Raw genomic sequence first — 12,351 nt, 5'->3', positions numbered from 1 at the left:
CGTGAGCTTTTACCCCGACGTTCTCGGAGCCCAAATGCTCTTGAAGCAAGACGTCATTGCGGCCAACTGCTGCTCCATTCTCAATCACAACCTGTTTGGCACTGCCGTTTATCCCTGCACCCTCTTCCTGTCGGGTTTGACGCCCGAGGCGGCCCGTGATTGTCTTGGTGCGCTGGACCCGGCTTTAACCCGGGCACCCCTGACAGAACCAGTCAGTCAACTCCCACCGTCGTGAGGCCACACGATGCTTGGCACACTAGTACAAGGCTTGCCGGCATCTCCTGGGCCGCGCCCACCATGGTGTCGTCGCTTGTGACGCACGTGTTGCCTTTTCGCAGCCCCTTTCTGTTATCATAAAAAGCAATCGAGGCACTCGGCTCAACCCGCAATGAGAGGGCCCATTGACACATTGAGATGTGAATGTTACTCGTGAATTAAGTGCAATGACATTATGGTTGGTGGAGGGCAGGCGGGGCGTCGGTGTCGACATGCACGAGCCCAGAAAGGTTTTACGATGGGGTCCTGGCACGGCCAGGGGAAGACGGCTTAAAAAAGACATTGGCCTGACTGAACGATCTACGCTGACCAGGGCTGCTACGGGGGACGAGGAAGAAGGCTGGGCCGAGAAGGGTGCAGAGCCCAACGCGCACATCTCATTCCAGTTCATATTTGCTTCGCAATGGCGACGGCAGTAGCCGAACCGTGGCGCACGATGAAGGACCAAGCACGAGCCAAGGTAATGCCCTGCAAGTCATCTTCGAGTTGGCGAAAGCCGTAGCGGTCTCCGGCATCCACGGCGTGCTCGACCTCGTCCGAGCAGAACTCCTGCAGTGCTGCTGTGAGCTTGGGATAAGCATTCTTGGGGCCTCGCGCGAGCAATGGGGTGATGTGATGGTTGTAGTGTTCCTCAACATAGGTCTCCACAGCGTGGATGGTGGTATACAAGGCATGAGGGCCGGCCAGGGTGGGCAAGAAGCCGAGCGCATAGCCTGCCACGAGCCAGACTGGCGAGAGCCAAGACCGCTCGCGGCGCTCGAGCAACGTCTCAAAGTAGTGCAGATGGCCCCGCTCCGTCTCCAGGTGTTGGTTGACAAAGTGGTGCACGCCCTCGGGTAAGGGCCGGAGGCGAGCCGCGTCGCGAGCGCCGCGGTAAATGTACACGGCGGCCAGCTCCCCTGCGTGGTCAGAGCGAAGGGCCTGCACCAGCCACGGGTCTTCGCGACGGACCTGATCCATCTCGGCCATGGCAGCAGCAAAGTCGTTGGGCGAGACAGGGAAAGGTGTCGGCAGGGGCCTCGTCGGCGCCACGCCATTGATGAGGTTGCCCATGTTGTCGGCAAATGACCTGGGAGCATCAAGTTGCACAAGCCCCTCAGTGAGAGCCAGCCAAGACAAAGCGTCATTCAATCCACCATGGCTCTGCTCTGCCATAGCCGCTCGCCCCGTCTAGACCTGATTCAACCGCACGTGTTGACGTGTGTGCGTGCGCATGTACCTGTATGTCTGAGCAAAAATCCCCTGCCGTGGTAACTGCTGTGAAGATGGGCAACTGCCCAGCCAATAGCGACGCGTCTTGCACACACACACCTGCGCGGTCTGGCGTGAAATGCGCAAAAGACAGAGAGAGAGAAAGACACACACACACACACACACAAAGAGAGAAATCCCGAGAAATAGTTCAAAGCTCAAAATAAGTATTTTACTTTATACCACCAGACTTGATTCACGTTTGCGAATTTTCACTGCGTTCGCATTTATTAAGATTTTGGCGAGCTCGCTCTCTCTCTCTCGTGTGTGTGTGTGTGTGTGTGTGCACGCGACCGGGACGAGATGGTGGCGGTTGCAGGACAGGGCCCCAGCTTTGGGCGGGTTTGGTGGAAGCGTACCGGGGCTACGGCGCCAGCATGGTATAGCCAGCATATCGCCGTTCTTGCTACGGCTTATGCTCTGGCTGTGTTCGTTGTAACTTTGCTGAGCATTCGCTGTCTTGCCTGGCTCACTGCCGGTAAGGGCGCTTTTGCAAAGGTGTTGGTGGGCAGCGGGTCGGATGCAGCGCTCACCTCCCCTGCTTGCTTCAGGTGCCTTTGATGTGGTGTGGTCTGCTCTTGCCGTTTTAATGGCCTGGATCCACTTGCTGGTGGCTGCATCAAATTGTTATGGTCCGTTTTCGTCTTTCGCTGACCCATGTGGCCAACGCCCGCGCTCTGCTTCCCATGCTCAGCGATGCACTTACACTGACCCGCACCCATGCACCCACGCTCTACCTCGTCATAATTGCGACGGGCTTGCAACCTGTAGTCTCGGAGCCTCCGCCTGCCAGTCGCTACAGGCGCTGGCTCGTTGCGGTATGCATCGTGCTCCCTCCCGACAGTGTGCCGGTGACTCTATGAACTGCTTGCTCATCATGGTGTCTATCATGTTTTGTTTCTGACAGCCTTTTACCCTCCGGGAAGGCGCCTGCCTCGCCTCGGCTGCTCTTGCCGCGGCGTTCTTTCTCCGAGCCGCTTGGTCAGCAGCTGCACAGTTCTGCACGCCTGCTCTTGTTTGCCCAACCTGACTTCACGTGCACCTCGCTCCCAACCTAGGCCAACGCTCACTCGCACCGAAATGAGTCTGGTCGCTGCTTTTGCGGCTGGTACAACACATTTTGACTTTGCCAGCTTCAAGGCACGTCCTGACACGTTGGACACACACACACACACACACACACACACACAGAGCGCTCGCCTGTCCTCTCTGTCCATAAGGGAACTCAAAACTTATCCCTCGACGTGGTTTCTAATCTGCCACGATAACATCCCCCTCGAAAAAAAAGCTCACTCATACTTTCTCCCTCGCCCCAATCAATAGTTTGTGGCCTATCAGGCACCTGTACACTTGAAGCTGGTGCGCAGGTAAGAAGCCTGGCTGACGTACTTCCTATCGCCCGAGTACCCCATCGTCGCCCAGCCTCATGCCTCCTGCTCCCAACACGTCATGCATGGTAACACGAACAGAATTGTGGCAGTGGTATCCGAAGCATATCGCCGGCAAGCCAAGATGGCGCTCGGCACTGTGGGCGTCTTTGCTGCCCTAGTGATCTTGCTGTCCGCCACTCTAGCCAACGACTTGATTTCTCTGTCCTGGACAGGCAGCTTGATCTTCTTCTTGGCCCTAGGGGGGGTGGCTGTTCACCTTGACATCCTCCGGCAGCTTGCCCTCGCCTTTTGTCTTGAAGTGGGTACCCAACCGCCACTCGTGCCCTACTTCCTCTTTTATTTCGTTCCTCACTTCAAGCCCAATTGGTTTCTCTTGCCCCGAGCAGCCCCCAGTACCAGCTCTGACCCTATCCTCCATCTCCGACGTTAAGAGTGCCATGGACAGCAACGGTGCGCACCTGCTGCCTTTCGAGCCCTTGCTCATCTTGCTTCCTTGATGCCTCACCCTGCTTAATCATGCCACACTGCAGACGCCTGCGTCACCACGACCGCCCTGGCTAGCTTGGTACAGGTTTTGTATGCGGCCCAGGCCCCGGCCATCGTGGCTTCGTGGTTTCAAAACCTGGCTGGCCGCACCGACATTTGGTCGGCCCTCTTGGACCAGCTTTTGAAGCGTCTCTTCACGCACGCCACTCAGGTATGGGGGAGCGTGCCGACCTCATGCATCAAGACAAGCCTCTTCCGCACTCATAAGGAAACAACAACTGCATTAGGTGGATCCGTCCATCGGGCCTCTGACCACCTCTGCCACGCAAGTACCTCTTGCCTGGCCTTGCCCAAGCCGGCCCATCAGCCGCTCTATTGGTCGATTTGGTTTGGTTCTCATGACAAACACCCGTCTTGTCTATCACAGGCCTTCCACTCCACGAACTGTGGCTGCCCCACGAGTTGGCTGGCAGCAGCACGGTGTCGCCCATATGCACACGGTCGGTACTCATCGGCAAGACGCTAATGTGCCACCCGCTACCTGTGGCCGCACCCGTAACATTGTTCAATTTACCTCCACATGTATGTAGACAACGGACAGCTCGCTGCAAGACGTGTCGCGTCCCGGAGCCGTCCGCAGCATGCTTGATCAGGTTTGCGATCTCAAATGCAGTTGCCCAACTTGTCGGCGCGTGCGGTTGTGTCAAACTACCATTGCTGATTTTAATCCTGGGACCCCCACTTGATCTGAATGCACAGGCCCGCGGTGTACAACTGGCCCTGCGCATCGAAGCTGCTTGGTTTCAGCCCAAGCTAGATGTGGCCGATGCCTTTGAGATGCTGCGTCATCAGGTGCGGGTGACATGCTTGAAACGAACACGGTGTGCTTTTCGCCGTCTTACGCTGGAATATTGTTCTGATCCTGTAGGAGGATGGTAGCTTTGTGGTTCATCGGCACCCCCGCAACGATTGCTTCAGCCTGACAGTAGTGCATGATGCACGAGGCGGGTCGAGTGGAGGTGCAACCCAAGCCATTCATGCTGCCACGCACTGGATTGGGACTATCGTGCACAAGGACCACTGTGAGTGCCCTGGTCTTACTGACACGCGTTGGTTGGCTCCTTCATGCATTGGAAGCGCAGAGCGAGCAGCGCATAGCCAGTGCATTCAGTCTCAGGCGCGGCCTTGCATGCAAATAGGCTTTGAGCTGATGGAAGACACAAAGCACCGACGCTTCGGCAGCGTACCAGATCTCGTGGCGTATTTTGCAAAAGAACCTTATCGTAGCGATCCTTCCGGCGGTACCTTCCATCTCCTCGACCTTCAGAAGGTAGGCCGCCGTGCTAGCAGTGACGTTTTGGGTTTGATCCGATTCCTCCCCCCCCCCCGACCCTGGATAGCTTATGATGCATATGTGCGAGCCCAGGCAAGCCCACTTCGCGCGTGGCCCTTGCGCTGGCTCAGGACGATCCGTGGAGCAGTCTGGGGATGGTTACAACGGTATGAAGAACCTATCTCAATCTTTGTGGCTATCCCTCCCAGTGCAATTTTCAGCTTCGAATTTGGCCTCGACACCTTGTGATTCAAACATAACTCTTTCCGTGAGAGCACGTCAAGTCGCGTCTCATTACAAATGTGTGCTTGGAAAACAATCACCCAGATGGACTATCATGCAAGTCTTGATGTTTACGCCGCATCGAGCTGCCATGTACCAGTCTCTGTGTCAACAACTTCCAGCCATCCTTTCTCTTCAAATTCTCCAGCGTGTCGTTACCTTGGCGCAAGACAATAAGGCCATGTTCGTATCGGTGATGCTGTTGCACCTTTCTTTTGATTTTCCTCGAGTTTTACAACAAAAATAGGGCCATCCCTCTTGCATCCTTGATGAGATCGCTGACTCATTTCGATGGTCAATGCTTGTCCCACAGGTCTGCTGCTGTGGCTCGCGAGCTCCCTCGCTTGTTGGAGCAAGTCTCCTACCAGTACACGGCCTTGGCGGCGGCCGAGAAGCAGCCGTGGGCCCAAGGTGCTGGAGGAAGTCTGCAGTCTGGAGGACTGGAGGCACAAACCCTCAACGCCAAGCGCCAGGTGCTGGCCACCACCAAACCGCCCCTTCCCTCTCTCGGCGGGTGGCACCATGCCGTTGACGGTCTCCTGGCCACTCTTGCCCGTTTTTATAGCAGCGTGAGTCGTGCTCGAAAATATATTTGGCCTCCGCCCCCTTTTCAACTTGCCTGCCCCCCTCCTTGGTTTGGTCTGATCAGCGCGTGTTTGCGTTGCAGGAGATCAAGCTGGCGTTTCGGGGCAATGTCGAGGCATGGCATCGTGCTGTTGTCGTTGCCCTGGAGCGGCTCGACACTGTGCCTGACTCTGGACCAAGCGGTCGATCGCGTTTCCATTAGAGCCTGGGCTAGGGTTGCTCAGTGTTGACCAAGCTCTGTGTCTGCAGATTTACAGCAGTCAAGGTGTTTCGAGCCCACCAAGATGAGACAAACCTGCTGCCTGATCGAGGCAGTATTTTTTCGAAAGAAAGCGAACTTGAAAACTCCGTCAGGCATCCAGACACAACACGACCAGTCATTTGTGCTGAGACAATACAAACAAGTCCCGAATCGTCCACACACGCAAACCAGGTCACGCGCCCTCGTTCTCCACACTGTCGCACATTCCAAAGCGATCAAGTCGCTAACACTAAGTCGTTTGATTTCCTCTCTCTCACTCTCTCTCTCTCTCTCTCTCTCTCTCTCTCTCTCTCTCTCAAACTCTCTCTCTCTCTCTCAAACTCTCTCTCTCTCTCTCCCTCTCTCTCTCTCTCTCTCTCTCTCTCTCCCTCTCTCTCTCTCTCTCTCTCTCTCTCTCTCTCTCTCTCTCTCTCTCTCTCTCTCTCTCTCTCAAACTCTCTCTCTCTCTCAAACTCTCTCTCAAACTCTCTCTCTCTCAAACTCTCTCTCTCTCAAACTCTCTCTCTCTCTCTCTCAAACTCTCTCTCAAACTCTCTCTCAAACTCTCTCTCAAACTCTCTCTCAAACTCTCTCTCAAACTCTCTCTCAAACTCTCTCAAACTCTCTCAAACTCTCTCTCTCTCTCTCTCTCATACTCCCTCTCTCTCTCTCTCTCTCTCCTCTCTCTGTGTTTGTGTGTCTGTCTGTGTCAGTGTGTCTGTGTGTGTCAGAATGTGTGTGTGTCTAAATTTTAGAATTTTTTGATTTGTTGATGTTTTGCAAAATAAAGGAAAAAAAGTAACTGTTGATGGAATCCGATCGTGATGGCTCGTGTTCAGCAGCAGCAGCAAGTGGGACAGGGCTGGTTCCAGGTTGCTTTGACGCTCTGTGCGGTGATTGTGCTTGGGGCAGCGGCGGTTGATGCTTCGGTGAGGCCTCGGGGCGCTCTTGTTGTTGGTCGCACACCCATAGAAGATGGATGATTTGCCTCATCAGTCGATCTGTTTGGATTTTGACAGCGCACGATCGTGCCCTTTGACTTTGCCTGGCGCCACTATCTCGGCCCCATTGGCACGAGCGCCACCTGCTCTCAAAATGCGTTCCCTTACAACAAGAGTGACATTCATTGCATCGGCCTGACGGCTAATGCTGAGGTCCGACTGGCTACCGCTGCCACACCTGTCGGCAGGCTCCGATGACGCCGCTTTGGCTTGACAAATCACTGGCCCACATCGTTTGTTTTTTTGGTTGCCGACGTATCTGCAGGGAAACACATCTGCATCTGCCTGTCGTGATGCCTGCTGCTCAGATCCCAATTGCGCTACCTGGCAGTGGCTTGAGTGAGTTTTCCAAACCTCCTAGGCGTCACCTTTTGTGTGACCACTCCTCCCTCGCTTCCAATGAGCGATCTGACCGGCCGGATGTGCATCTTTGTGCTGGCGTGCTGCGCGCTGTCTCATCCTCGCACAGCCCTGCAGTGGCCACGGGTGCCGGATGCTGGACTGGTCAAGAAGAGTATTGTCGACCGAGCAGCACTGGCTGGATGGGGCAAGGTCGCAACGTCAGCGGGAGCGTCACCGTGCCAACTGCCGGAGCCAGTGTGTACACATGACAACATATGCTCTGGCTAAATTTCACCACAGTCAGTACAGCTCAAGTCTGCCGGGGCTTGGCGCACTCAATCCGTAGACGTGTCTTTGGACGACAGCGCATGGCGCGTGGTGGATCTGCCGCACGATTTTGTCATCGAAGGAGCCTACAACCCCAATGACCCCGCAGGAGGGCATTCCTATTTGCCGCGCAACGTGTCATGGTATCGCAAGCACTTTTTTATCCCCGCAGATTGGCAAAGCAGCGCCATATGGATCTATTTTGAAGGCATTTTTCGAATTTCTGGCGTGTTTCTCAACGGCCAGCTTCTACATGTCCATGATTGCGGCTATACCTCCTTTGCCGTTCGGCTTGACAACATCAGCAGTTTGCGCTACGGCAATACAACTGCCCCAAACCTGCTGGCCGTCTACGTTGACGGCACCACAGGCAGCGGCTGGTTCGTGGCCGTGATGATATCTTTCCTCAATCAACGTCAATTCCGCATGTGGCAGCCCACGCAATATGGGCTGGCCCGTGTACGGGCGCACCCACGTACAATGAAAAACCTCGTTTCCTGATTCAAACTCTCTGTGTAGGTGGTACGAGGGTGGAGGCATCTACAGGCATGCTTTTTTGACGCGAACAGACCACGTCCACGTCCAACCTGATGGCATCGGCTCCTATGCTAATTTGACTTCCCCCATCAGACACGGCCAAACGTAAGCGTCGCCAATTTCAGACAGACAGAAGAAGCTTGCCAAGGCCTGAACTACCATCGGGGCGCCGGGGCGCTTTGAGTATTGGATGTCTTGTCCTTCCTGCTTTCTTTCTTTTTTTTTTTTTTTTCCCAATCTGTTCTTCACGTAAACTTGCGGACAACGCTCATCGAAACCGCCGCAGCCCTGTCGATGGAGATGTTGCAGATACCATCACCCATGTGCGCGCTGAAGTTCGAAATTGGAGAACCACCGCCGTTGCAGCTTCTTTGGTGCTCGAACTTTGGAGTCAAGGTCGTCATTGTTCACATCTGCCAAGCTTAAATGCAATGCATACACGTATCTTGCCTCGCCTCATCCCACCTTTGCTACTCTGGTCTGAACGATATACAGGTTCTCGCGTAGCCCATAATACCACTGGAAGCACTGCGCTAGCATCTGGTCACATGGTAGGCCAATCGAGCCGATTGGTCTCATATCCTCCCTCGATACTCGTATCCAAGTGTCCATATGTGTCTAGTCGTAACTGGTTGCAAACCTCATCACACCGGATAGGTCGAGATTCGTGGCACTGTAGACCTGGCCAATGCCCAACTATGGAGCGTTGCCCGACCCTGGCTGTACACGCTGGTCGTAACGGTCGTGGTAAATGATGAACCCGTGGATGCCATCAACGTGACCGTGGGCATGCGTTCAACAACCTGGACAGCCAGCCAGGGTTTGTTCCTCAACGATGCACACGTCAAGTCTCGAGGGTTTTGCAACCACAATGACTTTGAGGGTGGGTCACAAATGCTGCCTCCCATCCCTCCCCGCTTCGTCCGCAAAGATGCTAGACGAGCATATGAAAAGACAAAGAACCGATCTCATCCTCTCATGCTTACCGTATTTATATGCTGGTGTAGGTGTCGGCACGGCCGTGTTGGATCGTATCAATTTATTTCGCGCTCAAGCTGTGCGCGGCCTGGGCGGGAACAGCTGGCGCATGAGCCACAACGTCCGTACCATGTCACCTGTGCCGTTTCGACCCAAAACCTTTTATTTGCCTAGTTCAACTCTCAAGTTGCCCTTGTACTTGATGATGCCCCTTGCCTTGACAGCCCCCTGCTCCTGCTTTGCTCGACATCTTGGATCGATTGGGGGTCATGGTCATGGATGAAAACCGGCTGTTTTCGAACAGCTCCATTTATGTGGCCAACATGGGCGACCTTGTGCGTCGCGATCGCAACCACGCTTCAGTGATCATCTGGTCCTTCTGTAACGAGGTCAGCCAACTCGCTCGGCCACAAGCCGGCACTGGGCTGTAGTCTACACACCTACCGAGCCACTACTCCCCAAGAGCTGTGGCGCCACTCACCCCGGCTTCTATGATTGGCCGACGCTGCTTTCTTGACAACTTCACACGTCCATGCACACTCTTCAGGTTGGCTGTGAGGGTGACTTGGAGACTGGCGGTCCTGGTTTTCGCAACATCACCTATTATTACGATGGATCGCGAGCCGTGTTGGCCAACATGTTTACGTTTGGCGATCTTTTGTCCAATTTGCTCGATGTTCAGGTGTGTTATGGACGCGTTGCTGACTGCATAAGTGGCGTCTTCCTTCACCACTTGTCTTGATCACCAGGGGTTTTCCCATCAAGACTACGGAAAGTTTGATCAGTTGCACACCCAGTTTCCCAATCGACCATCCTATGCCTCCGAATGCTGCAGGTACCACCCGCAATGGCAGCAGTTACGCCTGCACAAACCAAATCGACATACTGTTTGCTCACTAGTCATTCCGTTGGATGACCCGCGCCTTGTTTCTGTGTCTGGCTACTTTGCCGCCACACTTGGAAATCCGCCCCCCACGCGCGCTGCACACGACTTTATGTGCGGCCCTGCAGCTGCACAACTATGCGTGGTGAACTGGTTGAAAACGACACCATTGCCACACTGTCCAACTTCAATGCACCCTGCGTGTCCTCACAGACCAACTGGACAGAAGCGCCCGACTGGATCGTGGGCCAAATGGTCTGGGTTAGTAGCTGGCAGGGTGGCCCGGGAAGGCTGCGTCCCCAGTTTTAAGAATTGGAAAGTACAACCGCGGGCTGAGTTGCAACCTGGCATGCAAAACCTTGCGTTTCATAGACTGCTCTCGACTATTACGGCGAGCCAGCAGACAACGGTTGGCCCCACAAAAGCAGCTCCTTTGGCTCTTATGATTTGAGTGGTAAGCACCCTCCCGATCTCACCCGGTCAGTATTTGTGAGTGGTGCATATCTCAACTATCTGGCACCGTGCACAATGCCAGGTTTCAGCAAAGCTGCAGCATATTGGTATCGTAGTTGGTGGCTTGGCAATATCTCAGAGTCCTCGGCCGATCGGCCGCCCGTGGGCGCATCGAACCAGGTCTGCCGTGCCCTGGTTGTGGCCCCATATGGAATCGGTGACTCATCGTATGGACTGTCCTCAGGCGTATATTGTGCAAGATTTACGAGAGCAGCCACCAATGCCCCACGCCGCTGTCGTTCTTCCATGCATTGCTGGCAGCACCCAAGTGAGCCTCAGCTCACTAGCCACCCCTTCCAAATTTCCAGCCCACGGGTGGTTGTCTCATTCAAAGCATAGCCCTCATTACATCTTGCCTTGGGTAGACGTTTGATTTTACAAACGGCCAGCTGCGCAATCGAGATACGGGCTTGTGCATCGGTGGCACATGTGACAACAGCTCGGGTTGTTACCCGCTACCTTTGCGTGTGTGCACCGAGAATGACCTCTTCAGGTCGGCAAAACAAAGATCCAATCGCCCGAACTTGACCTTGCTGCTTGATCATGGTCCGCTCCCTCATGTGACTGCATGCATCCGCATCTGCTCTGGTGTCTCTTTCCGTGACTCCTTCTAAAGCTACAATGCCACGACCAAGATGTTTGTGGCACGAAGCAATGGCAAGTGCCTCGATGTCTACGATCAAACAGGACCAAACGTTGGACTCTGGAGCTGTTCCGATGCCAGCAATCAACAATGGACACTCAACTCATCTTCAGGCCAAATCTTGTCACTTCAAGCTGGCAACTGCCTTAGTGATCAGGCTGAAACACACGTCTTCAATGTGTACGCCAACACCGAAAAGGTGGCCGTCTACGTCGACGGCAATTTCACTGAGACGATTGACATACCGTTCTATGGCTTTGGCTCGGTGTCGGCGGCTGTGAGTCACAACCTGACCGTGGTAGCTCTCGACAAGGCTGGCCAAGGTGTTGCCTCGTACTCGCGCCTCAAGCCCGGTGCCCCCACGGGCCTGCGAGTGTCCCTTGACGCCCCCAGCCCTGTCACTGGCACTGGCAAGGCCCTTTACGCCGATGGCCAGGTGCGCGCTTGCCATCCCACTGTGAGAATGCTCTGGCAGGCTTGGGCAGGTGCAAATTGGCTGCCTTGACTCCCGTGGCTTCGTCCTAGGATGCAGCGCTGTTGCGCGTGGAAGTCGTTGATGCTCAAGGCCAGGTAGTCCAATTCGTGGTGGCCTGCACTGACCACATCTTTAGCCACTGCGCCTCTCACCCGGCTTTCTCGATAAACTTCATGATGCAGGTCGTGCCCACGGCCTCGAACAACGTGACACTTGCTATCCTATCGGGACCCGGTTCGTGACTGAGGCCTTCGTTTTGTCAGCATGTATTGGTTTTCTCGTCAACTCAGAATTTCTTTCTTGGATGTCGCAGGTCGGGTGCTGGCTGTCGGGAACGGTGATCCACGTTGCCATGAACCTAATCAAGCCACTTGGCGCAGCGCCTTCCACGGCCTGATGCGTGGCATTGTGCAAGTGACAACGGTTGCTGTGGGCGATCGCGATCTACTTGAGTTTGTTGACGTGGACAGCAACCGACGCACCCGGGTGAGGCGTATTGTCGTCGCGCTATGCTTGCCAGCAATGTTTTGCTCCTCATGTCTGTCTCACTTCATCATTTCTTAGGTGATACCCATGTCTGCACCGTCTAGTCAGCCACCGATTGTGGTACAAGCCTGTGCGCAAGGCTTGGCTTGTGCGACTGTCAACATTCCCGTGAGCGTGGACCCCAGCGACTCGGTGCTCAATGCAGCAGCGAGCAGCACACGCCAAGCCTATCTTTTGTAATTTGCAATTGGCCACAGTTTCTGAGACACATCCAAGGTCCTGGCACTGCTGCCCCCTATTATTCTGGCACGATATACAATT

The 12,351-nt window shown here is 54.7% G+C and overlaps 2 protein-coding genes across 2 annotated transcripts; one reads left to right on the top strand and one right to left on the bottom strand.

The window, feature by feature from the left end:
* Positions 1-663: 663 nt before the first annotated feature.
* MONBRDRAFT_11685 (uncharacterized protein) lies at positions 664-1,431 on the bottom strand (the record flags this gene model as incomplete). The annotated part of the gene is made up of 1 exon (XM_001749472.1): positions 664-1,431. The coding sequence occupies one exon, from the start codon at positions 1,429-1,431 to the stop codon at positions 664-666; it is 768 nt and encodes a 255-aa protein (XP_001749524.1).
* Positions 1,432-6,078: 4,647 nt separating this feature from the next.
* Positions 6,079-12,270, top strand: MONBRDRAFT_34168 (uncharacterized protein; the record flags this gene model as incomplete). Its single annotated transcript, XM_001749538.1, has 18 exons — positions 6,079-6,557; positions 6,685-6,774; positions 6,865-6,999; positions 7,155-7,443; positions 7,535-7,974; positions 8,710-8,935; positions 9,060-9,151; positions 9,255-9,419; positions 9,578-9,712; positions 9,780-9,865; positions 10,042-10,174; positions 10,286-10,392; positions 10,483-10,546; positions 10,792-10,919; positions 11,043-11,505; positions 11,727-11,778; positions 11,858-12,030; positions 12,109-12,270. Exons 4-18 carry the CDS (start codon positions 7,389-7,391, stop codon positions 12,268-12,270), a joined length of 2,481 nt encoding a protein of 826 aa, XP_001749590.1. The 5' UTR covers positions 6,079-6,557; positions 6,685-6,774; positions 6,865-6,999; positions 7,155-7,388.
* Between the last annotated feature and the right edge of the window lie 81 nt (positions 12,271-12,351).

This window comes from Monosiga brevicollis, genomic scaffold, assembly GCF_000002865.3.
Source record: "Monosiga brevicollis MX1 MONBRscaffold_31 genomic scaffold, whole genome shotgun sequence".
Taxonomy (NCBI): Eukaryota; class Choanoflagellata; order Craspedida; family Salpingoecidae; genus Monosiga; species Monosiga brevicollis.
Note: the sequence above shows the minus strand (reverse complement) of the source record. Positions and strands in the feature narration are given on the sequence as shown.